The 27,309-nt window shown below is 43.9% G+C and overlaps 1 protein-coding gene and 1 pseudogene across 4 annotated transcripts in view; both read left to right on the forward strand.

Moving 5' to 3' along the window:
• The window catches only part of LOC112422971 (PIGB opposite strand 1), a 40,288-nt gene extending 38,816 nt beyond the window's left edge, over window positions 1–1,472 (forward strand). For all 4 annotated transcript variants that reach the window (XM_024795344.2, XM_024795347.2, XM_024795354.2 and 1 more), the window contains exon 2: window positions 807–1,472. In XM_024795344.2, the coding sequence (XP_024651112.1) occupies window positions 807–1,039 (233 nt within the window). In that variant the 3' untranslated portion in view covers window positions 1,040–1,472. The remainder of the gene's footprint in view (window positions 1–806) is intronic.
• A 4,680-nt stretch (window positions 1,473–6,152) lies between these two features.
• Window positions 6,153–11,064, forward strand: LOC139355423 (uncharacterized; annotated as a pseudogene).
• Window positions 11,065–27,309: the final 16,245 nt, after the last annotated feature.

A 27,309-nucleotide genomic window follows, 5' to 3' on the forward strand; every position in this document is an offset into this window, starting at 1 on the left:
AATACAAAAAATTGGCCGGGCGTGGTGGCGGGCGTCTGTAGTCCCAGCTACTTGGGAGGCTGAGGCAGGAGAATGGCGTGAACCCGGGAGGCGGAGCTTGCAGTGAGCTGAGATCGTGCCACTGCACTGCAGCCTGGGCAAGAGAGCAAGACTCCTAAAACACACACACACACACACACACACACACACACACACACACACACACACACACGAGAACAAAGGGCAGTCACTGTCAAATTTTTGGCCCTTTCTTTTATTGCCATTTTAAAAATGATGCATTTAGGCCGGGCGCAGTGGCTCATGCCTATAATCCCAACACTTTGGGAGGCCAAGGGGAGTGGATCAGGAGGTCAGGAGATTGAGACCATCCTGGCTAACACGGTGAAACCCCCTCTCTACTAAAAATTAGCAGGGTGTGGTGGTAGGCGCCTGTAGTCCCAGGTACTCGGGAGGCTGAGGCAGAAGAATGGCGTGAACTGGGGAGGCAGAGCTTGCAGTGAGTCGAGATCGCGCCACTGTACTACAGCCTGGGCGACAGAGCGAGACTCCGTCTCAAAAAAAAAAAAAAATATATATATATATATATATATGCGTTTAAAACCATTGAGAACATTATGTAATAGAAGAGGTTTTGGCTTTGTCTTATACCCTTCCCTAATTCATTTCCTGTACTCCTTATGTATTTATATTCTTGTTTCAATTAGTAACATGAAAATATTGTTCACTCCAGTGCAAAGTAGTGACGTAAAATCTTTTAAAAGGACATTGTGCTAAGTGATGGCTTTGCTTTCCATTTTTGTACACAGATTTGAAGAGATTTCCTGGATGTGGAGTGTGGCTTCCGAAACCACCTTTTCCTTGTGCTGTATTTGTTGCAACAATGTTTAGGAGATTGACACTTTCACACCTGCTTTTTACCACTATCCTTGGAATTGCTGGAGGAGTATATATTTTTCAACCAGTATTTGAACAGTATACCAAAGATCAGAAGGAATTAAAGGTGCAGTTGGTACAAGAATCAGAAGAGAAGAAAAGTTAATACTACATTGAGTTAGGCCAGGCGCGGTGGCTCACTCCTGTAATCCCAGCACTTTGGGAGGCCGAGGCAGGTGGATCACGAGGTCAGGAGTTCGAGACCTGCCTGACCAACATGGTGAAACCCTGTCTCTACTAAAAATATGAAAATCAGCCGGGCTTGGTGGTGTGCACATGTAATCCCAGCTGCTCGGGCGGCTGAGGCAGGAGAATTACTTGAACCTGGGAGACGGAGGGGGCACTGAGTTGAGATCACGCTGCTGCACTCCAGCCTGGGCGACCGAGCAAGACTCCATCTCAACAAAAAGAAAACAAATACTTCATGAAGTTGAACCGTAATAATTGCTTAAAGTTCCATTGTAATTATTTTAACTTTAATCTAGCAAAAACATAGATGTATTTAAAAATAAATCATGGATAATGATTTTTTAACCTAACACTTAACGTTTACTGTATTTTTGTCATTTTATGTCTTTTTACCAGGACAGAAAAGTAATTTCCTTTTAAACAAAAGTGAATGTTTTAGAAATATTTTCTACTTGAGGTTTGTTTTTCTAGGAATTTAGCATATGTAATATCATGGGGTGCCAGCCTCAGTGTGTATAAAATAATTGGGGAGAGTGTTTACAATAGTATTTGTAGATATGTGAACCAAGTTAAACTACCTCAGGCAGAAAGCCCTGCAGTTACCCTGCAATTAGATTGGTTTGATATATTTCGGCAGTCATTGAATCCCAGCCATTTTTCATCTCAGGCAGTGTGGAGGAGTAGTTGAGAAGTGGGATGGCTCAGATCAAATTGGGGTTTTAGAGAAGGTAGATGCTGTTTGAGAGGATGGCAGGTGTGACACAGATGTTTGTTTAATCCACTAAGCAAATTTGCATTAATAATGGTGTTAAGGGAATAGTTTGTTATGAAGCTATTATTCATATAGTTAAAAAGTTTTTTGAAGTTGCTAAGAATTGGTATTACTCTTTACCCTAATCTTAAGTTTGTATTTTCTTTTTTTTTTTTTTAATTTAAGTTCTGGGATACATGTGCTGAATGTACAGGTTTGTTACATAGATATACATGTGCCATGGTGGTTTGTTGCACCTGTCAACCCGTCATCTAGGTTTTAAGCCCCACATGCATTAGGTATTTGTTCTAATGCTCTCCCTCCTCTTGTCCCCCACCCCCAGACAGGCCCCAGTGTGTGATGTTCCCCTCCCTGTGTCCATGTGTTCTTGTTGTTCAACTTCTACTTATGAGTGAGAACATGTGATGTTTGGTTTTCTGTTCCTATGTTAGTTTGATGAGAATGATGGCTTTCAGCTTCATCCATGTCCCTACAAAGCACATAAACTAATTTTTTTTTTTTTTTTTTTGGAGATGGAGTCTGACTCTGTTGCCCAGGCTGGAGTGCAATGGTGCGATCTTGGCTCACTGCAACCTCCACCTCCCAGGCTCAAGCAATTCTACTGCCTCAGCCTCCTGAGTAGCTGAAGCTATGGGAGTGCACCACCACGCCCAGCTAATTTTTGTATTTTTAGTAGAAACAGGGTTTCGCCATTTTGGCCAGGATGGTTTCGATCTCTTGACCTCGTGATCTGCCCGCCTCGGCCTTCTAAAGTGCTGGAATTACAGGCATGAGCCACTGCAGCCAGCCGAACTCATTTTTTATGACTGCATAGTATTCTGTGGTATATATGTCTCATATTTTCTTTATCCAGTCTATCACTGATGTACATTTGGGTTGGTTCCAAGTCTTTGCTATTTTGAACAGTGCTGCAATAAACATACGTGTGCATGTGTCTTTTTTTTTTTTTTAGACGGAGTCTTGCTCTGTTGCCCAGGCTGGAGTACAGTGGCACAGTCTCCGCTCACTGCAAGGCCCGCCTCCCAGGTGCACACCATTATCCTGCCTCAGCCTCCTGAGTAGCTGGGACTACAGGTGCCTGCCACCATGCCTGGCTAATTTTTTTTTTTTTTTTTTTTTTTGTAGTTTTAGTAGAGATGGGGTTTCACCGTGTTAGCCAGGATGGTCTCGATCTCCTGACCTCGTGATCCACCCCCCTCAGCCTCCCAAAGTGCTGGGATTACAGGTGTGAGTCACTGTGCCCGGCCGTGCATGTGTCTTTATAGTAGAATGATTTATAATCCTTTGGGTATATACCTAGTAATGGGATTGCTGGGTCAAATGGCATTTCTGGTTCTAGATCCTTGAGGAATCGCCACACTGTCTTCCATAATGGTTGAACTAATTTACACTCCCACCAACAGTATAAAAGCGTTCCTGTTTCTCCACAGCGTTGCCAGGATCTGTTGTTTCCTGACTTTTTAATGAGCACCATTCTAATTGGCATGAGATAGTATCTCATTGTAGTTTTGATTTGCATTTCTCTAATGACAGGTGATGATGAGCATTTTTTCATATGTTTGTTGGCTGCATAAATGTCTTCTTTTGAGAAGAGTCTGTTCATATCCTTCACCCACTTTTTGATGGGGTTGTTTGTTTTTTTCTTGTAAATTTGTTTAAGTTCCTTATAGATTCTGGAGATTAGCCCTTTGTCAGATGGACAGATTGCAAAAATTTTCTCCCATTTTGCACGTTGCCTGTTCACTCTGATGATAGTTTCTTTTGCTGTGCAGAAGCTCTTTAATTAGATCCCATTTGTTGATTTTGGCTTTTGTTAGAATTGCTTTTTGGTGACCTAGTCATGAAGTCTTTGCCCGTGCCTATGTCCTGAATGGTATTGCCTAGGTTTTCTTCTAGAGATTTTATGGTTTTGTAGCAGGACGAGCCGCAGACAAAACCCCTCACACACCGAGATAGTGAAGGGAGTGGCTTTTATCAGCTGGAAACGTTGGCAGACTAGCGTCTTAAAATCTGAGCTTGTCAGGTGCCCAACTTCTATCCCTTTTAAGGGCTCACAACTGTAAGGGGGTCCGCATGAGAGGGTCGTGATCGATTGAACAAGCCAGGGGGTATGTGACAGGGGCTGCAAGAACTGGTGGGCAGGGTGAAACAGAACAATGTCCTTCCATCCAATGTCTGGAATATATAGATAACATCAGTTGCTAGGTCAGGGGTGGAATTTTAACTACCAGGCTTAGGTCAGGCAGGCCCAGGCCTGGTTTCAGGTCTGGTTCCTAGGCCCCGGGCTACCTGCCTTTTGTTTCGCCTTTTTTTTCACTTTTCTGAGTATAAAATAATATGAGAGGGTCTGTCTCTCTTCTCCCAGTTTTAGGTTTTCAATTGAAGTCATTAGTCCATCTTGAGTTAATTTTTATATAAGGTGTAAGGAAGGGGTCCAGTTTCTGTTTTCTCAATATGGCTAGCCAGCACCATTTATTAAATAGGGTATCCTTTCCCCGTTGCTTGTTTTTGTCAGGTTTGTCAAAGATCAGATGGTTGTAGATGTGTGGTGTTATTTCTGAGGTCTCTGTTCTGTTCCATTGGTCTATATATCTGTTTTGGTACCAGTACCATGGCGTTTTGGTTACCGTAGCATTTTTGTATAGTTTGAAGTCAGGTAGCTTGATGCCTGCAGCTTTGTTCTTTTTCCTTAGGATTGTCTTGGCTATATGGGTTCTTTTTTGGTTCCATACGAAATTTAAAGTAGTTTTTCTAATTCTGTGAAGAAAGTCAATGGTAGCTTGATGGTAATAGCAATGAATCTATAAATTACTTTGGGCAGTATGGCCATTTTCATGATATTGATTCTTCCTATCCATGAGCATGGAATGTTTTTCCATTTGTTTGTGTCCTCTCTTGTTTCCTTGAGCAGTGGTTTGCAGTTCTCCTTGAAGAGGTCCTTCACGTCCTTTGTAAGTTGTATTCCTAGGTATTTTATTTTCTTTGTAGCAATTGTGAATGGGAGTTCCCTCATGATTTGGCTCTCTGTTTGTCTATTATTGGTGTAGCAATTGTGAATGGGAGTTCCCTCATGATTTGGCTCTCTGTTTGTCTATTATTGGTGTATAGGAATGCTTGTTTTGCACATTGATTTTGTATCCTGAGACTTTGCTGAAGTTGCTTATCAGCTTAAGGAGTTTTTGGGCTGAGATGATGGGGTTTTCTAAATACACAATCATGTCATCTCCAAACAGGACAATTTGACTTCCTCTCTTCCTATTTGAATACCCTTTATTTCTTTCTCCTGTCTGATTGCCCTGGCGAGTACTTCCTGTTACTATGTTGAATATGAGTGGTGAGAGAGGGCAACCTTGTGCTAGTTTTCAAAGAGAATGCTTCTATTAAGCTTGTATTTTCAATGAGATCTATAAATGTAATCATGTATGTATGAAGTTCTTTATCTAAATGAACATGTTTTTATTATTATTGATGTTCTTTTTCTTAAGATGTGTAAGAATTTACTTTTAATCTTAAGATTTAAGAATTTCTAAAATTCATTATAAGTTAATCTCAGCTATGTTAAGTGGAGACCAGCATAGGTAATTTTTTTTTTTTTTTTTTTTTGAGATGGAGTCTTGCTGTGATGCCCAGGCTGGAGTGCAATGGCGTGATCTTGGCTCACTGCAACCTCCCCCACCCAGGTTTAAGCGATTCTCCTGCCTCAGCCTCCCGAGCAGCTGGGATTATAGGCACCCGCCACCACACCCAGCTAATTTTTGTATTTTTAGTAGAGATTGGGTTTCACCCTGTTGTCCAGGCTGGTCTTGAACTCCTGACCCGAAATGATCCACCCGCCTTGGCCTCCCAAAGTGCTGGGATTACAAGCATGAGCCACTGTGCCTGGCCTAGCATAGGTAATTTTTTAAAAAAGAAAGCGGGCCGGGCGCAGTGGCTCACGCCTGTAATCCCAGCACTTTGGGAGGCCGAGGCGGGCGGATCACAAGGTCAGGAGATCGAGACCACGGTGAAACCCCGTTTCTACTAAAAATACAAAAAATTAGCCGGGCGCGGTGGCGGACGCCTGTAGTCCCAGCTACTCGGGAGGCTGAGGCAGGAGAATGGCGTGAACCCGGGAGGCGGAGCTTGCAGTGAGCCGAGATTGCGCCACTGCACTCCAGCCTGGGCGACAGAGCAAGACTCTGTCTCAAAAAAAAAAAAAAAAAAAAGAAAGCAAAGAAATTACAAAAGTAGTATATGTTCCGTAAAGCATTCTAATAATACAAAATTAACAAAGTGAAAAGTGAAAATTATTGATGTATAAATTGATTTATTCACTACCTTCACAATTTAGGGTGAACTTTTGAGGTTTTCTTTTTGTTTTTTGTTTTTAAAGAGATACACCAGGCTTGAGTGTAGTATCATCATTGCTCACTATAACCTTGAACTCCGGGGCTCAAGTGATTCCTCCCGTCTCATCTTCTACAATAGCTAGGACTACAGTTGTGCACAACTACGTCTGGCCCACTTAAAACAAATCTTTGTAGAAATGGGGTCTCACTCTGTTGCCTAGTCCGGTCTCAATCTCCTGGACTCAAGCAATCTTCTTGCCTTGGCCTCCCAGAGCACTAGGATTCTAGGTGCCAGTCACTGCGCTTGGCAAGATTTTTTCCTATGCACTTAAAAGTAGTTATAAAAATTTTAATTTAAATACCAAGTGTCTGCTGGGTAACAGGTTTGGCTTTGCTTGGCTCTAGACTGGAATTCTCTTCTTTGTGTCTTCTCATTATGGGACCGAGGCTCAAGGAGCAGCCTCTGTCAGGGCTATGACAGGGTGTAGGAGAGAAAGAGATTGAGAGTAGTTGTAAGTTTCTGCTCAATTGTGGCAAATTATCACATCTTCTCATATTTTGGCTAACAGCATGTCGCACGCTCAAGCCTAAAATCAACAAGGCAAGGGACGTGGACTCTTCCCATAGGATGCAAAGTCAGGTCATGTGACAGGAATATATAATGTTATTACATTCAAGGAATAATCCTAACACATCAAGTTAAACTAAACTGCTTTTGATCCTCCTTTTGAAAAGGATGCCAATTTAGTTGTTATATACCAAGTGCCAGAGGCTGAGTTTTTTTTTCGTCCGGTGAAGATACTGCGTTCATTGAAATCAAAACCACACTGACCGTTTCATGTTCACTGGGATGACTGCAGTCAAAAAGATGAAAAATGACAAGTGCTGGTGAGGATGTGGAACAATTGGAACCTTCATACACTACTGGTGGGAAAGTAAAAAGGTGTAGTCACTTTGGGAAAGTTTGGCAGTTCTTCGGATGGTTAAATGTAGAGTTACTATATGGCCTAGCAATTCCCCTTACAGGCATATGCCCAAGATAATTGAAAATATATGTTCAGGGCTACCCACTTTGGGTCCCCTCCCTTTGTATGGGAGCTCTGTTTTCACTCTGTTACATCTTGGAACTGAATTCTTCTGGTCCATGTTTGTTACGGCTGGAGCTGAGCTTTGGCTCGCCGTCCACCCCTGTTGTTTACTGCCGTCGCAGACCTGCCGCTGACTTCCATCCCTTCGGATCCGGCAGGGTGTCCGCTGTGCTCCTGATCCAGTGAGGCGCCGATTGCCACTCCCGATCAGGCTAAAGGCTTGCCATTATTCCTACACGGCTAAGTGCCTGGGTTCGTCCTAATTGAGCTGAACACTAGTCACTGGGTTCCACGGTTCTCTTCCGGATTCCATGGCTTCTAATAGAGCTATAACACTCACTGCATGGCCCAAGATTCCATTCCTTGGAATCCTTGAAGCCAAGAACCCCAGGTCAGAGAACATGAGGCTTGCCACCATCTTAGAAGCGGCCGGCCACCATCTTGGGAGCTCTGGGAGTAAGGACCCCGGGTAACATTCGGCGACCACAAAGGGACCTCCAAAGTGATGGGAAACGTTCCCCCAAAAGGAAAAATGCCCCTAAGATGTATTCTGGAGAGTTGGGACCAGTTTGACTCTCAGACACTTAAGAAAGAAACGACTTACATTCTTCTGCAGTACCGCCTGGCCACAATATCCTCTTCAAGGGGGAGAAACCTGGCCTCCTGAGGGAAGTTTACATTATGACACCATCTTACAGCTAGACCTCTTTTGTAGAAAAGAAGGCAAATGGAGTGAAGTGCCATATGTACAAACTTTATTTTCATTAAGAGACAACTGGCAATTATGTAAAACGTGTGATTTATGCCCTACAGGAAGCCCTCAGAATCTATCTCCCTGCCCCAGCGTCCCCCGACTCCTTCCCCAACTAATAAGGACCCCCCTTCAACCCAAACTGTCCAAAAGGAGATAGACAAAGGGGTAAACAATGAACCAGAGAGTGCCAGTATTCCCCGATTATGCCCCCTCCAAGCAGTGGGAGGAGGAGAAATCGGCCCATCCAGAGTGCATGTACCTTTTTCTCTCTCAGACTTAAAGCAAATTAAAATAGACCCAGGTAAATTCTCAGATAACCCTGATGGCTATATTGATGTTTTACAAGGGTTAGGACAATCCTTTCATCTGACATGGAGAGATATAATGTTACTGCTAAATCAGACACTAACCCCAAATGAGAGAAGTGCCGCCATAACTGCTGTCCGAGAGTTTGGCAATCTCTGGTATCTCAGTTAGGTCAATGACAGGATGACAACAAAGGAAAGAGAACGATTCCCCACGGGCCAGCAGGCAGTTCCCAGTGTAGACCCTCACTGGGACACAGCATCAGAACATGGAGATTGGTGCTGCAGACATTTGCTAGCTTGCGTGCTAGGACTCAGGAAAACTAGGAAGAAGCCTATGAATTATTCAGTGACGTCCACTATAACACAGGGGAAGGAAGAAAATCCTACCGCCTTTCTGGGGAGACTAAGGGAGGCATTGAGGAAGCATACCTCTCTGTCACCTGATTCTATTGGAGGCCAACTAATCTTAGAGGATAAGTTCATCACTCAGTCAGCTGCAGACATTAGAAAAAAACTTCAAAAGTCGCCTTAGGCCCAGAGCAAAACTTAGAAAACCTATTGAAATTGGCAACCTCAGTTTTTTATAATGGAGATCAGGAGGAGCAGGTGGAGTGGGACAAATGGGATTAAAAAAGAGGGCCACCGCTTTAGTCATGGCCCTCAGGCAAGCGGACTTTGGAGGCTCTGGAAAAGGGAAAAGCTGGGCAAATCGAATGCCTAATAGGGCTTGCTTCCAGTGTGGTCTGCAAGGACACTTAAAAAAAGATTGTCCAAGTAGAAATAAGCCGCCCCCTCGTCCATACCCCTTATGTCAAGGGAATCACTGGAAGGCCTGCTGCCCCAGGGGATGAAGGTCCTCTGAGTCAGAAGCCACTAACCAGATGATCCAGCAGCAGGACTGAGGGTGCCCGGAGCAAGTGCCAGCCCATGCCATCACCCTCACAGAGCCCCAGGTATGCTTGACCATTGAGGGCCAGGAGGTTAACTGTCTCCTGGACACTGGCGCAGCCTTCTCAGTCTTACTCTCCTGTCCCGGACAACTATCCTCCAGATCTGTCACTATCCGAGGGGTCCTAGGACAGCCAGTCACTAGACACTTCTCCCAGGCACTAAGTTGTGACTGGGGAACTTTACTCTTTTCACCTGCTTTCTAATTATGCCTGAAAGTCCCACTCCCTTGTTAGGGAGAGACATTCTAGCAAAAGCAGTGGCCATTACACACTTTAACATAGGAGAAGGAACACCCGTTTGTTGTCCTGTGCTTGAAGTCTGGGCAACAGAAGGACAATATGGACGAGCAAAGAATGCCCGTCCTGTTCAAGTTAAACTAAAGGATTCCACCTCCTTTTCCTACCAAAGGAAGTAACCCCTTAGACCCAAGGCCCAACAAGGACTCCAAAACATTGTTAAGGACCTAAAAGCCCAAGTCCTAGTAAAACCATGCAATAACCCCTGCAGTACTCCAATTTTAGGAGTACAGAAACCCAACAGACAGTGGAGGTTAGTGCAAGATCTCAGGATTATCAATGAGGCCATCGTCCCTCTATACCCAGCTATACCTAACCCTTATACTCTGCTTTCCCAAATACCAGACGAAGCAGAGTGGTTTCCAGTCCTGGACCTTAAGGATGCCTTTTTCTGCATCCCTTTACATCTGACTCTCAATTCTTGTTTGCCTTTGAAGATCCTTTGAACCCAACGTCTCAACTCACCTGGACTGTTTTATGCCAAGGGTTCAGGGTTAGCCCCCATCTATTTGGCCAGACATTAGCCCAAGACTTGAGCCAGTTCTCATACCTGGACACTCTTGTCCTTTGGTACATGGATGATTTACTTTTAGCCACCCGTTCAGAAACCTTGTGCCATCAAGCCGCCCAAGGGCTCTTAAATTTCCTCGCCACCTGTGGCTACAAGGTTTCCAAACCAAAGGCTTAGCTCTGCTCACAGCATGTTAAATACTTAGGGCTAAAATTATCCAAAGGCACTAGGGCCCTCAGTGAGGAACGTATCCAGCCTGTGCTGGCTTATCTTCATCCCAAAACCCTAAAGCAACTAAGAGGGTTCCTTGGCATAACAGGCTTCTGCTGAATATGGATTCCCAGGTATGGCAAAATAGCCAGACCATTATATACACTAAGGAAACTCAGAAAGCCAATACCCATTTAGTAAGATGGACACCTGAAGCAGAAGCGGCTTTCCAGGTCCTAAAGAAGGCCCTGACCCAAGCCCCAGTGTTAAGCTTGCCAATGGGGCAACACTTTTCTTTACATGTCACAGAAAAAACAGGAATAGCTCTAGGAGTCCTTACACAGGTCCGAGGGATGAGCTTGCAACCCGTGGCATACCTGAATAAGGAAACTGATGTAGTGGCAAAGGGTTGACCTCATTGTTTACAGGTAGTGGCGGCAGTGGCAGTCTTAGTATCTGAAGCAGTTAAAATGATACAGGGAAGAGATCTTACTGTGTGGACATCTCATGATGTGACCGGCATACTCACTGCTAAAGGAGACTTGTGGCTGTCAGACAGCCGTTTACGTAAATATCAGGCTCTATTACTTGAAGGGCCAGTGCTGCGACACAACCCAGCCACATTTCTTCCAGACAATGAAGAAAAGATAGAACATAATTGTTAACAAGTAATTGCTCAAACCTACGCCACTTGAGGGGGACCTTTTAGAGGTTCCCTTGACCAATCCCGTCCTCAATTTGTATATTGATGTAAGTTCCTTTGTAGAAAAAGGACTTTGTAAAGTGGGGTGTGCAGTGATCAGTGATAATGGAATACTTGAAAGTAATCCCCTCACTCCAAGAACTAGTGCTCAGCTGGCAGAACTAATAGCCCTCGCTGGGGCACTAGAATTAGGAGAAAGAAAAAGGGTAAATAGATATACAGACTATGTAAGCATACTTATGTATGCTTACCTAGTCCCCCATGCCCATGAGGCAATATGGAGAGAAAGGGAATTCCTAACTTCCCCTCGAGGGAACACCTATCAAACATCAGGAAGCCATTAGGAGATTATTATTGGCTGTCCAGAAACCTAAAGAGGTGGCAGCCTTACACTGCTGGGGTCATCAAAAAAGAAAGGAAAGGGAAATAGAAGGGAACTGCCAAGCAGATATTGAAGCCAAAAGAGCCGCAAGGCAGGACCCTCCATTAGAAATGCTTATAGAAGGACCATTAGAAATACTTATAGAAGGACCCCTAGTACGGGGTAATCCTCTCTGGGAAACCAAGCCCCAGTACTCAGTAGAAGAAATAGAATGGGGAAGCTCGCGAGGACATAGTTTCCTCCCCTCAGGATGGCTAGCCACCAAAGAAGGAAAAATACTTTTGCCTGCAGCTAAGCAATGGAAATTACTTAAAACTCTTCACCAAACCTTTCACTTAGGCATCGATAGCACCCATCAGATGGCCAAATCATTATTTACTGGACCAGGCCTTTTCAAAACTATTAAGCAGATAGTCAGGGCCGGTGAAGTGTGCCAAAGAAATAATCCCCTGCCTTATCGCCAAGCTCCTTCAGGAGAACAACGAATAGGTCATTACCCAGGAGAAGACTGGCAGCTAGATTTTACCCACATGCCCAAATCTCAGGGATCTCAGTGTCTACTAGTCTGGGTAGATACTTTCACTGGTTGGGCAGAGGCCTTCCCCTGTAGGACAGAAAAGGCCCAAGAGGTAATAAAGGCACTAGTTCATGAAATAATTCCCAGATTTGGACTTCCCCGAGGCTTACGGAGTGGCAATGGTTCCACTTTCAAAGCTATAGAACCCAGGGAGTATCCCAGGCATTAGGTATACAATATCACTTACACCGTGCCTGGAGGTCACAATCCTCAGGGAAGGTTGAGAAGATAAACGAAACACTCAAATGACATCTGAAAAAGCTAACCCAGGAAATCCACCTTGCATGGCCTGCTCTGTTGCTTATAGCCTTGCTAGGAATCCGAAACTCTCCCCAAAAAGCAGGACTTAGCCCATACGAAATGCTGTATGGACGGCCCTTCCTAACCAATGACTTTGTGCTTGACCGAGAGACGGCCAACTTAGTTGCAGACATCACCTCCTTAGCCAAATATCAAGTTCTTAAAACATTACAAGGAGCCTGTCCCCAAGAAGAGGGAAAAGAATTATTCCACCCTGGTGACATGGTATTAGTCAAGTCCCCTCCCTCTAATTCCCGATCCCTAGATACATCCTGGGAAGGACCGTACCCAGTCATTTTATCTACCCCAACTGCGGTTAAACTGGTTGGAGTGGAGTCTTGGATACATCACACTTGAGTCAAACCCTGGATACTGCCAAAGGAACCTGAAAATCCAGGAGACAACACTAGCTATTCCTGTGAACCTCTAGAGGATCTGCGCCTGCTCTTCAAGCAACAAGCATGAGGAAAGTAACTAAAATCGCAAATCCCCATGGCCCTCCCTTATATTTTTCTCTTTACTGTTCTCTTACCCCTTTTCACTCTCACTGCACCCCCTCCATGCTGCTGTACAACCAGTAGCTCCCCTCACCAAGAGTTTCTATGGAGAATGTAGTTTCCCAGAAATATTGATGCCCCATCATATAGGAGTTTATCTAAGGGAAACCCCACTTTCACCACCCACAGCCATATGCCCTGCAACTGCTGTAACTCTGCCACTCTTTGCATGCATGCAAATACTCATTATTGGACAGGGAAAATGATTAATCCTAGTTGTCCTGGAGGACTTGGAGCCACTGTCTGTTGGACTTACTTCACCCATACCGGTATGTCTGATGGGGGTGAAGTTCAAGATCAGGCAAGAAAGAACACACGTAAAGGAAGTAATCTCCCAACTGACCTGGGTACATAGCACGCCTAGCCCCTACAAAGGACTAGATCTCTCAAAACTACATGAAACCCTCCGTACCCATACTCGCCTGATAAGCCTATTTAATACCACCCTCACTGGGCTTCATGAGGTCTCAGCCCAAAACCCTACGAACTGTTGGATGTGCCTCCCCCTGCACTTCAGGCCATACATTTCAATCCCTGTACCTGAACAATGGAACAACTTCAGCACAGAAATAAACTCCACTTCCGTTTTAGTAGGACCTCTTGTTTCCAATCTGGAAATAACCCATACTTCAAACCTCACCTGGGTAAAATTTAGCAATACTATAGACACAACCAACTCCCAATGCATCACGTGGGTAACTCCTCCCACACGAATAGTCTGCCTACCCTCAGGAATATTTTTTGTCTGTGGTACCTCAGCCTATCATTGTTTGAATGGCTCTTCAGAATTTATGTGCTTCCTCTCATTCTTAGTGCCCCCATGACTATCTACACTGAACAAGATTTATACAATTATGTCGTACCTGAGCCCTGCAACAAAAGAGTACCCATTCTTCCTTTTGTTATCAGAGCAGGAGTGCTAGGCGGACTAGGTACTGGCATTGGCGGTATGACAACCTCTGCTCAGTTCTACTACAAACTATCTCAAGAACTAAATGGTGACATGGAACGGGTCGCCAACTCCCTGGTCACCTTGCAAGATCAACTTGACTCCCTTGCAGCAGTAGTCCTTCAAAATCGAAGAGCTTTAGACTTTACTAACTGCCAAAAGAGCGGGAACCTGTTTGTTTTTAGGGGAAGAATGCTGTTATTACGTTAATCAATCCAGAATTGTCACCAAGAAAGTTAAAGAGATTCAAGACTGAATACAACGTAGAGCAGAGGAGCTTTAAAACACCAGACCCTGGGGCCTCCTCAGCCAATGGATACCCTGGATTCTCCCCTTCTTAGGACCTCTAGCGGCTATAATATTGTTTCTCCTCTTTGGACCCTGTATCTTTAACCTTCTTGTTCAGTTCTTCTCTTCCAGAATCGAAGCTGTAAAGCTACAAATGGTTCTTCAAATGGATACCCAGATGCAGTCCATGACTAAGGTCTACTGCGGACCCCTGGACCGGCCTGCTAGCCCATGCTCCGATGTTAATGACGTCAGAGTCACCCCTACTGAGGAAATCTCAACTGCACAACCCCTACTATGCTCCAATTCGGCAGGAAGCAGTTAGAGCGGTCGTCAGCCAACCTCCCCAGCAGCACTTGGGTTTTCCTGTTGAGAGGGGAACTGAGAGACAGGACTAGCTGGATTTCCTAGGCCGACTAAGAATCCCTAAGCCTAGCTGGGAAGGTGACCACATCTACCTTTAAGCATGGGGCTTGCAACTTAGCTCACACCAGACCAATCAGGTGGTAAAAAGAGCTCACTAAAATGCTAATTAGGCAAAAACAGGAGGAAAACAAATAGCCAATCATCTATCGCCTGAGAGCACAGTGGGAGGGACAATGATCAGGATATAAACCCAGGCATTCGAGCTGGCAACGGCTATCCTCTTTGGGTCCCTTCCCTTTGTATGGGAGCTCTGTTTTCACTCTATTAAATCTTGCAACTGCAAAAACAAACAAAAAAACAGGCAAAACAGAAAATATATGTTCACACTAAAGCTAGTAAATGAGTGTTCATTGCATTATTCATAATAGCCAAAAAATGGAAACAACCCAAGCGTCCATTAACTGATGAATGGATAAATAAGTGGTATATCCGTATAAAGGAATATTATTCAGCCAAAATGAGAAAAAGTATGTGTTATAACATAGAAAAAATTAGAATACATTATGAAATAAGCCATGCACAAGATGGCACCTATTGGTATGTTTTCATTTGTATGACATGTCTAGAACAGGTAAATTTGTATGACATGTCTAGAGACAGAAAGTAAATTAGTGGCTGATAGGGGTTGATTGAAGGGGGGATGGAGAATCATTACTAGTGGAGATGATTTTTTTTTTTTTTTTTTTTTTTGAGACAGAGTCTGGCTCTGTCACCCAGGCTGGAGTGCAGTGGTGTGATCTCGATTCACTGCAAACTTTGCCTCCCAGGTTCAAGCGATTCTCCTGCCTTAGCCTCCCGAATAACTGGGATCACAGGCACAAACTACCACACTCAGCTAATTTTTGTATTTTTGGTAGAGACAGGGGTTCACCATATTGGCTAGGCCACTGTGCCCGGCCGTGGAGATTATTTTTAGGGTGATGAACTGGGCATGGTGGCTCATGTCTGTAATCCCAGCACTTTGGGAGGCCGAGGTGGGCAGATCACATGAGGTCAGGAGTTTGAGACCAGCCTGGCCAACACGGTGAAACCCTGTCTCTACTAAAAATACAAAAATCAGCCAGGTGTGTTGGCACACGCCTGTAGTCCCAGCTACTAAAGAGTTTGAGGAAGGAGAATTGCTTGAACCCAGGGGGCTGGAGGATGCAGTGAACCGAGATCGTGCCGCTGCACTCCAGCCTGGGAAACAGTGAGACTCCATCTCAAAAGAAAAAGATTTTTAGGGTGATGAAAACGTTCTGAAAGTAGATAGTGGTGATCAATGTATAACTTTGTGAATATATTAAAAACCACCGAATCGTACACTTTTAAAGGGTGAACTTTATTGTGTGTGCATTATATCTCAAAGCTGTCATGAAGATACTGCGTGCAAACCGCTGAATTGTACACTTTTAAGGGGTGAACTTTATTGTGTGTGAGTTATATCTCAAAGCTGTCATTAAAATAAGATACTGCATTCAAACTAGCAACTGCAGTTAAGGCAGTTCAGTGTTTTTTGCTCTTGTGGTACTCTACAATCCATCTATTTTTTAAATTGTCATAACATATACTTAAAATTTACTGTTTTAAAGTATACGGTTCAGTAACATTAAGTACTTTCACACTGTTGTGCAATTATCACCACCATCCATCTCCAGACTTTTTCTATCTGGTTTTTACAGGGAGCGGAGGGAATTGAATGGGGATATAGAGTCCCCTATCTCTAGATCTTCAAATCTTTGAAGGTTACATTAATGTCTACAATCCTTCCCTCCCCTCCGCTCACCTCCCCTTCTCTCTCTCTCCTTTTCTTTCTTTCTTTCTCTCTTCCTCTCTTTTTTTCTTTCTCTCTTTATTTTCCTTTCTTTCTCTGTTCCCCAGGCTGGAGTGCAGTGGCACAATCACAGCTCATTGCAGATTTGACCTCAGACTCAATTGATCCACCACTCTCAACCTCCCAAGTAACTGGGATTATAAGCATGTGCCACCACATCCAGCTAGTTTTTAAAACTTTTTTATGGAGATGGGGTCTCACTATGTTGCCCAGGCTGGTTTGAAACTCCGGGGCTCAAGCTATCCTCCAGCCTCAGTCTCCCAAAGTGCTGGAATTACAGGTGTGAGCCACCACGCCTGGCCTATGAATTGCTTCTAATTTACTGTCTTAGCCAGGTAAGGCAGATTCGGGGGCTTTCAGTTGGCACTTTCTACCATAAAGGCTTTTACAACAAGGTCGGTGTGAGGTCTCTCACATGCCAACTACTGAGTTTATATCTGTCCCACTTAAAGACTGGGAGAAAAAAATCCTGCAAAGTGGGTCCTATTAGATTAGTTTGGTCCAAAGCTGCATTCATCCTTTAACCTTCTTGAACTCCCACTCTTAACTGAAAGGTCATGGTGGCATTTTCTAGTCTGCTTGTACCAGTGTCAACTTAAGGCCTGTATCCAGTGGCCATCAAAGTCTGAGTATTTTTCTTTCCCCAGTGCACATTTGTCTGGTTAATGGCTTTGGGTGTCTTGAGAAAAGGAGCAAGAGAATGATCATTGCATATTTTTGTGGCATTGAAGAGTCCTTTCCCAGGGGTGGATACGGCTATTTAAATCATTGGGCTCTAAGTCTACGAAGTCTATGAAATGACTTAGATCAGTAAACTGGTGAGGGACCATGATTTGCATTGTAGAGACTGACATCAGCCTTCTATCCAGTAGTTCTTGATTCCCTACCCATCTTGCCCTTGCCCTCTGTCTTTTTGAAAAATATATGTAAGTCAAGAAACACCACCCCATTTTTTTTTTTGAAACAGAGTTTCTCTCTTGTTGCCCAGACTGGAGTGCAATGGCACATTCTCGGCTCACCACAACCTCCACCTCCCGGGTTCAAGTGATTCTCCTGCCTCGGCCTCCTGAGTAGCTGGGATTACAGGCATGCACCACCATGCCTGGATAATTTTCTATTTTTAGTAGAGACGGGGTTTCTCTATGTTGGTCAGTCTGGTCTCGAACTCCTGACCTCGGGTGATCCGCCCACCTCGGCCTCCCAAAGTGCTGGAATTACAGGTGTGAAACACTGGGCCCAGCCAAGAAACACCCCTTTTATCTTTCCTTTCAGAATACCATATCTCTTAGCTATCACCACAGATCTCTCTGGGTCCAGACACCCTGGTTGTACTCCCGACTTGCTTCCCATGACAGTGTATATGTACTTATATATACACACACGCAAGTATATTATAATTTTCCTAAATCCTTTGAGAGTAAGTCATATGCAGGATGCCCTTTTATTCCTGAATATTTCATTCCTAAATGCAAAGATGCTCTCTTTCATAATCACAATATAATGATCAAGAAATTAGGATTGATATAACATTATTATCTAACTTCATATATCATCCAAATTCTCCCAAGTTTCATTAATGTCCTTTAGAACAAGACAAACTTGTTTTTTTCTGGTCCCAGAACTAATCCAGAATCATATTTGAATTTAGTTGTCATGTCTCTTGTTTCCTTTATTCTGGAGCCAGTTTCTCAGTCACTCCCTTTCACGACTGACTTTTTTTTTTTTTTTTTTTTTTTTAAGAGAGAGAGCCTCACTCTGTCACTCAGGCTGGAGTGCAGTGGTGTGATCTTGGCTCACTGCAACCTCTGCCTCCTAGGTTGGAGCAATTCTCCTGCCTCAGCCTTCCGAGTAGCTGGGATTACAGGTGTGAGCCACCATGCCCGGATAATTTTTGTATTTTTAGTAGAGATGGGGTTTTGCCATGTTGGTCAGGCTGGTCTTGAACTGCTGACCTCAGGTGATCCACCCACCTTGGCCTCCCAGAGTGTTGGGATTACAGGCATGAGCCACTGTGGCTGGTCCACAACTGACATTTTTTTTTTTTTTTGAGATGGAGTCTTGCTCTGTCGCCCAGGCTGGAGTGCAGTGGTGCAATCTCGGCTCATAGCAAGCTCCACCTCCCAGGTTCACGCCATTCTCCTGCCTCAGCCTCCCAAGTAGCTGGGACTATAGGCATCCGCCACCATGCCCGGCTAATTTTTTGTATTTTTTTTAAGTAGAGGCGGGGTTTCACCCTGTTAGCCAGGGTGGTCTCAATCTCCTGACCTCATGATCTGCCCGCCTCAGCCTCCCAAAGTGCTGGGATTACAGGCGTCAGCCAACGCGCCTGGTCACAAGTAACATTTTTTAAGCATACTGGCCTGCTGTTTTGTAGAATGTCCCTTAAATTGGGTTTGTTGATGGTTTTTTTATTATTTGATAGATTCAATTTGATAGAAACATACAGAAATGATGTAGTAGCATGATTCATGGATTCCTATTTCGTGGGTTACAATTCATTACTACTATCAGGGCTGGCTGCGTAATTTGTGGGGCTCAGCACAAATGAAAATGCAGGGCCCTGGGTGCGGACAAGGAAGCCAATTTCCTCTTCTCATAAACTGCTGTTCCAGTCGATGCAAATGGACAATGCCCAGGGAACTGTATCCTCCACGCTGGTTTGTTCTCGATTGTTGGATGGCACTGGTAAGAGGCCCTAGCTCAATGGCCTGCAGAATGTGCTGTGTTACTGTCAGATTAGGGAGGGGACAACTGCCTTCTTGATCACCCCATGGTGCTATGGAAGTTGCAGATACAGGATAAAGTCCACTCTACTCAGACCCAGACAAACTGGAGATAGGAGAGCACAAAGGAGAGAGCTCATGCTTGCATGTCTAAAGCTAAAAGCTGTTTCCAGGCAATAACCCACAAGAAATTCTCTCATGTCCTTCATGCATCTTATGCTTTCTTGCATGTTTCACACACATGCACATATTTCTTTGACATGATTTCTTACTAGACATTTTTTAGGACTGCATCTATTCAGATAAGATAATCTCAAAAGAAGACTTGCCTGATAATGGCTTCTCTACCAGTGAAGCCATTCACTGCTACCGACTCTGGCTTTGAACCTCTGGTATCAATAAACTGTTTCTAAGCAGCTTACGTGAACGTCTCTGTGTTACTGATAAAGGCTTCTCTTTACCCTCCCCTCTTTGGATGCGTTTGTGGCTTGCTGTAACTGTGCATCCCAGGTTATAATCCTTTTTGCTTACTCCCAGATAAAATAATTATATTATGAAGTTTTTTTTCCTGATGTCCTTTTTTTAGGTTGACAGTGCCCTGGGATATGGGCCCAACCCTGAACCCTCCTGTTCCTATCCACGCCTAGGCTTCTGCCAGGGTGAAAGGTGATGACAAAACACGGGCCTCCCCCAGCCAAGGTGACCCAGTCACTGCTCTGAAGCAAGGCAGGGAATGCAAAGCTGGGCAGGGACCACAGGACCGGGGGTAGGGAGTGGGCAGCAGCAGGCCTCAGACCCATGTGTCATCAGAGGCTCCAGGTTCTCAGAATGCTCCATTGTGCCATCAGACTTCACTTAGAAACCACAAATTCAAAGGTAAAATGATAAAGGGTTTTAAGGCAATGACTGTACATTATTAAAATTCTACGTGCCAAGCCTTGTGTGATTCTACAGGCCCACAAAGCCAGCCCTGACAAACACTATTAATTTTGATGTTCAAATTGACCCAGATTTGGCTAGTGGGAACCCCTTCAAGCTGGTTCCTGTGTCCCTTTTTTTTTTCTTTTTAAATAAATGTTTCAAGTATAGAAATTAATTTTTAAACATTATCCAAAAGTTGTGCTCCATTTAACAAATGTAAAGCAGGACTTTTGGGAAAAAAAGTTTACAATTAGGTATAAAATACTTAATAATATACTTTGACATTCACAGTAGCTGTTTTCGAAAAACAAATTTTGCTAATGTAGCTTAAAAGGAAAATTACAGTCTCATTAAAAATAAATAAGCCTTTAACTGAGGAATAGTCCTCCCTCAGGATGGATCCTGTGTCCTTTGCATGTCACTGTCATTTTCTGAGCACTCTTTCACTTTCTGACTCATCTTTTTCCTTCCCAGACCAAGTTTTGTTTTTCTTTGTTTCTTTGTTTTTGAGATGGAGTTTCGCTCTATCACCCAAGCTGGAGTACAGTGGCACGATCTAGGCATCTAGGCTCACTGGAGCCTCTGCCTCTCAGGTTCAAGTGATTCTCAGGCCTTAGCCTCCTGAGTAGCTGGGACCACAGGCGTGTGCCACCACGCCCAGCTAATTTTTGTATTTTTAGTAGAGACGGGTTTTCACCCTGTTGGCCAGGCTGGTCTGGAACTCCTGACTGCCCGCCTCGGCCTCCCAAAGTGCTGGATCTACAGGTGTGAGCCACCACGTCAGGCCCCAGACCAAGTTTTGAATCAAGAAGTACTGGGACCAGGCGCAGTGGCTCACACCTGTAATTTCAGCACTTTGGGAGGCTGAGGCGGGCGGATCATAAGGCCAGGAGTTTGAGACCAACCTGGCCAACGTGGTGAATCTCCGTCTCTACTAAAAATACAAAAATCAACCGGGCATGGTGGCGGGGGCCTGTAGTCCCAGCTACTTGGGAGGCTGAGGCAGGAGAATTGCTTGAAACCGGAAGGCGGAGGTTGCAGTGAGCTGAGATCACACCACTGCACTCTAGCCTGGGTGAAAGAGCGAAACTCTGTCTCAAAAAAAAAAAAAAAAAAAAAAAAAAAAAAAAAAAGTATTGGTTCTTTAAAAAAAAAAAAATTGAAGCAAAATCTGCATCACCAAACATTAATCTTGGTCATTTTAAAATGTACAATTCTGTGACATTTTGTACATCTATCTAGTTCCAAGACATTTTCATCACCCCAGAAGGAAACCTCGTGTGCAATTAACAGTGAACACCTCATTTCTCCCTCTCCCCAGCCTCTGGAAACCACTTGTCTGCTTTCCATCTTTACGGATTTACCTGCTCTGGATGTTTCATGTAAGTAGAATTATACAATATGTGGCCTTCTGTATTTGACTTCTTTCACTTAGTGTAATGTTTTTTGTTTTTTTTTTTTTTTGAGACGGAGTCTCGCTCTGTCGCCCAGGCTGGAGTGCAGTGGCCAGATCTCAGCTCACTGCAAGCTCCGCCTCCCGGGTTCACGCCATTCTCCTGCCTCAGCCTCCCGAGTAGCTGGGACCACAGGCGCCGCCACCTCGCCCGGCTAATTTTTTGTGTTTTTAGTAGAGACGGGGTTTCGCCGTGTTAGCCAGGATGGTCTCGATCTCCTGACCTCGTGATCCGCCCGTCTCGGCCTCCCAAAGTGCTGGGATTACAGGCTTGAGCCACCGCGCCCGGCCAGTGTAATGTTTTTGAAGTTCATCCATGTTGTAACATGTATCAATACTTTATTCCTCTTTACGGCTGAATACAATTCCATTATATGGATGTGCCACATTCTGTTTATTCATTCTTTGATGCCATTTGTCTCCAGTTCTGGGCTGTTGTAAATAATGCTGCTATGAACACTTATGTACAAGTATTAAATATGTGTTTGGATGCCTGTTTTCAGTTTTTTTAGGCATAGTTCTAGGAATAGGCTTGCTAGGTCATCTGTTTAACTTTTTGAAGACTCATCAAACTGTTTTCCAAAGTGACTGTACTATTTTACATTCCCAGTTTCTCCATGTCCTTGTCAAATCACCCTTCTTTCCTCCCTCCCTTTCCTTCTCCTTCTTTCTCTTTCTCTTGCTCTTTCTTTCTTTCCAACCTAGTGAGTTTGAAGTGGCAGCTCATTGTGGTTTTGATTCACATTTTCTTAACGACTAATGACATTAAACATCTTTCCATTTGATGTTGGCCATTTTTATGTCTTCTTTGGAGAAATGTATATCCAATTATATTCATATGCCCATTTTTTAATTGGGTTATGTCTTTTTGTTGTCGAGTAGTTACAGCTCTTTATATATTCTGATACTATAATTTTATCAGATATATATGATTTGCAAATATTTTCTCTCATTCTGTAGGTTGTGTTTTCACTCTGTTGATAGCGTGTTTTATGCACCATTTACAAAAAATTTGGTGAAGTCTAATTAATCTACTGTTTTCTTCTGTTGCTTGTGTTTTTGGTGTCAAACCTAAAAAATATCATTGCTAAATCCAGGGTCATAAAGATTTGTGCCTATGTTTTCCTCTAAAAGTTTTAGAGTTTTAGTTCTTATATTCAGCTATTTGATTCATTTTGAGTTAATTTTTGCATATCATGTAATTTTGTATGTGATATTGGTAAGAGTCCAATTTCTTATTGTTCTTCTTTTTTTTCTTTTTCTTTTTTTTCCAGAGACAGGGTCTTGCTCTGTCACCCAGGCTGGTGTGTTGTGGAGGGATCTCGGCTCACTGCAACCTCCTGGGCTCAAGCGATCCTCCCACCTCAGCTTCCCGAGTAGCTGGGACTACAGGCGCAAGCCACCATGTCTGGCTAATTTTTCTATTTTTAGTAGAGACAGGGTTTTACCATGTTGCCCAGTTGGGTCTGGAATTTCTGAGCTCAAGTGATCTACCCACGATGGCCTCCCAAAGTGTTGAAATTACAGACGTGAGCTACCACGCCAGGCCTCAGTTTCATTATTTTGCATGTAGATATCTAGTTCTCCCAGTACCACTTGCTGGGCCCACTTCTTTCTCCATTGAATGATCTTGACTATAGATGCATACTTTTATTTCTAGACTCTCAAGTCTATTCCCCTCCTCTATATGTCTTTACATCAATACCATAAGTTTTTTTTTTTTTTTTTTTTTATTACTGTACCTTTGTAGTAAGTTTTGAAATCAGGAAGCATGAGCTTTTTAAATTTTTGGGTCCTTTGTAATTTCATATGCATTTTAGCGTATACTTTTCCATTTCTTCAAAAATGTTGCTGAATCTGTAGCTCTATCTGGGGGAATATAGCCATCTTCACAATATTATGTGTTTGAATCCGTGAACATTAAATGTATTTTCTTTTTTTTTTTTTTTTTAATTTGAGAAGGAGTTTCACTCATCACCCAAGCTGGAATGCAGTGGTGCGATCTGGGCTCACTGCAACTTCCACCTCCCGGCTTCAAGCAATTCTCCTGCCTCAGTCTCCTGAGTAGCTGGGATTACAGGTGCCCACCACAACGCCCAGCTAATTTTTGTATTTTTAGTAGAGACGGGGTTTTGTCAAGTTGGCCAGGCTGGTCTCAAACTCCTGACCTCAGGTAATCCACCTGCCTCAGCCTCCCAAAGTGCTGGGATTACAGGCGTGAGTCACTGCGCCCAGCCATGTCTTTTCATTTATTTAGATTTTCTTTAATTTTTTTCAGTAGTGGTTTGTGGTTTTCAATGTATAAATCCTCCACCTTCTTGGTTAAATTTATGCCTAAGTGTTTTATTCTTTTTAATATTATTGTAAATGGAACTTTTAAAGTTTCCTTTTCAATTGTTCATTTCTAATGTGTTGAAATGCAACTAATTTTTATGTGTTGATCTATTCTTTTGCATCTTTGCTTATTTCATTTATTAGCTCTAATAGTTTTTTTATTATTTAGGATTTTCTATATATAATATCATGTAATTGGTTCCTTTTGTTGGAAAGGGATATTAAGAAATCAAGATCCCAAGCCTGTAATCCCAGCACTTTGGGAGGCCGAGATGGGTGGATCACGAGGTCAGGAGATCGAGACCATCCTGGCTAACACGGTAAAACCCCGTCTCTACTAAAAAGTACAAAAAACTAGCCCGGCGAAGTGGTGTGCGCCTGTAGTCCCAGCTACCCGGGAGGCTGAGGCAGGAGAATGGCAGGAACCCGGGAGGCGGAGCTTGCAGTGAGCTGAGATCCAGCCACTGCACTCCAGCCTGGGCGGCAGAGCGAGACTCCATCTCAAAAAAAAAAAAAAAAAAAAGAAAAAAGAAATCAAGATCCAAGTGCTAAGTGTACTCATAGCTACTTTGATATAATTGCTTCTAGGACCTCTTAGCAGACAGAACTAGATAATACATACATACACACACACACATATATATATTTATATATTAAAATCCATGAATTCTTACTGATTCCACCAACTTTAATTCTATTAGGAAAACTGGAGGTGAAACTCTCCATGTTGCAAGTAGCAGTGTCCGAAAAGCCCCAGGGTGGGAAGCAAGAGGTATACTGTGATCGATTCTGTGGCTGGAGTAAGAAGTGGCGTAGAGATGACTTTGAACTGGCACATAAGATGTGTTCAGTATACTTAGTTTCCGTAATAACAGTCTCCTTGTTTTCTTTCTACCTCTCGGGATACTGTTTTTTTGGATTCCTTTTTGAATTTCTGTTGCTCATGCCTTAAAAGCTGGGTGTTCATCTGGGTTCTGTAACAAGCCTATTGTCCTCTCAGCTCACTTTCTAGATTAGCTCATTGATTCTAATGCCTTCCAGTACCTTTTGGGTAATAGCTACAGCACACGTTTTCAGTGCTTCAGATAGGCCTATTTGACTACATACTAAATATCCAGGCTTCACTTGGATATTCTGTTGTTGCTAGTGTGTCAAAATGGAAATGTCCTAAACTCATCACCGTGGCCTATTTCACCCTTCCTCCCGGTTGCAACTAGGTTTTCTTCCTATTGCTCAATGGTTTCTTGTTGCCCAAACCAGAAACTGGGCATCCCCATGGACTCCTGCCTCGCTTTCACACCCCCACATCCAAGTCCTCTTGATTCATTCTCCTAAATATGTCAAATATGTCCATTCATCTCCATCCTTATGGCCACTGCCTTAATCAGATCACTATTATCCCTCACTTGGATTACAGAGTGCTAATTGACCTCTCAAACCCATTCTTAGTCTTAGAACCATTACAAACTTCAGTTCTAAGTTTTAGTCCTGGCTGTGCCACTTATTAGCTATATGATCTTGGTCAGATTGCTTAATCGCTTTAGGACTCAGTTTCCTCATCTGTAATACAGAGGCAAGAATAGAACCTACTTCATAAAGTAGTTGTAAGACACATAAGAGGTGATGTAGTCAAAACTATTAGCGTATTGGCTGACTCAGAGTAAATGATCAAGAAATGTTAGTTATTATCATGATCATCATTGCACGGTTATTCACCACACGGCCTCTGTTATTTCTCCAAATTCTTTTCTGATTGTTTCAGTCTTTCAGCTTTTCTGAACCTCTTCCTGTTGCTCCAGGGTCGAATCCTATTTTTTGCTTCCAGGCCTTCCCTCTGCTCCCTTTTCCTGGAATTCTCTTCTCCCTTGCCCCTTGCCCTCATTCATTCTAAGTTTATCCATCATTTTCTCTTGATTTGGTGTCATTTATCTGTGTTCCAATAACACTCTTTAACTTCCTTTACTGAGGCTCTTATCTCACTACTGGAGTTGCCTACTTATTCGCTGGTCTCTCAAGTAAGTCCTGAGGTCAGGGACCAGTTTACCTTGTTTACTAATACAGGGCCTGACTTGATGAATGAGTGAATGAATGGGTGATGAATGGGCCATAGCGCCATCCTGGGTTTTCTGATCTCCTGTCTGGTATACTCCTGGTGAGAGCCATGCCTGGCCGCAAGAGTGGGGAAAGCTGACGGTGGGCTTTCCATGTACCATACCAGCCATTAGCAATTACTGCATTATTGGCTTCCCAGATTTTAGCTGACCAGTGATTGCCAGGACTATTCCTCTAGACATGAACATGGGGCTACCTTTTCCCCCTTTTTTTTTTTTTCCAGACAGAGTCTCTCTCTGTCGCCCAGGCTGGAGTGCAGTAGCGCCATCTCAGCTCACTGCAACCTCCACCTCCCGGGTTCAAGCGATTCTCCTGCCTCAGCCTCCTACGTAGCTGGGACTACAGGCGCGTGCCACCACACCTGGATAATTTTTTGGTATTTTTAGTAGTGACGGGGTTTCACTGTGTTAGCCAGCATGGTGTCAATCTCCTGACCTTGTGATCCGCCCGCTTCGGGCGCCCAAAGTGCTGGGATTACAGGCGTGAGCCGCCGCTCCCGGCCTTTTTCTCTTAACCTCACCAACAGTCTGACGGCCCTTCTCTCACACCGGAACAACTCTTGAACTTATCAACCTGTTATGACATCTGTTATCTCTAAACCCGAGTTTACTGTGTTATGGTTGCCTGGAAATGTTATATCAAATGTGTGAAATTGCCGACTATTGGTAATTTCATAAGGTTCATCCTATACGTGCTTTTGTAAATTGGACCCATCTGACAAGCTAACTACTGTAATGCAAATTGTGAGTAGCTACAGATTGGAAAGGTGATGGAGTTGGCCAGGTGGGCCTGGGACAGCTGGAATTTGCGGTGGAGGTAGACACAAGTCAGCAAGACGGCTTAGAGGGCAGAAGACAAGCCAGACTAAGGCTTCTCAACATTTTACTCTACTTAGAAGTGGAAACATTTGGTTCAGAGGGCCTTTGCCTTAGACTCCATAGGGGCAGGCCCAAGGCCTGCTGTTCACACCTCCAGGCCACTGAGGTGGATGACCTTGGCTGCCTCTGAGTGGGAACCAGGAGGCCTGATCCCCTCCGCAGTCCCAGGTTCACGATCCCGCAGGCCCGAGCAACACCGTCGGCGCTGGGAAAAGAGAGCCACTGGGTGGCAGCAAAAGCACGCAGGTTTCTTCCGACAGAGGCGGTTCCTTAACATACTGTAGTTTCCTTCTTTTTAAACTCATTGCTCTAACACTCTTAGAAATTTACAGTGGTTTTATATTCTTGAATTAGACAGTGTGAGCAGAGACTCCGTTTGCCATTTCCTCTCAGAATTACATTGATGTTTTTCCTGCGAAAATTTTTACTTATTTTTCTCCCATGTTATTGCCAGGAATCCCAGACTTTCCCTTGCCCCGGAAAGGCCGTGTCCAGGCCGACCTGAGCCAGGAGCCGCAGGGGTGGGAAGCCGGCGGCAGGGCCGGGCCCGGGA

Source organism: Macaca nemestrina, chromosome 7 (genome assembly GCF_043159975.1).
Source record: "Macaca nemestrina isolate mMacNem1 chromosome 7, mMacNem.hap1, whole genome shotgun sequence".
Lineage (NCBI taxonomy): Eukaryota > Metazoa > Chordata > Mammalia > Primates > Cercopithecidae > Macaca > Macaca nemestrina.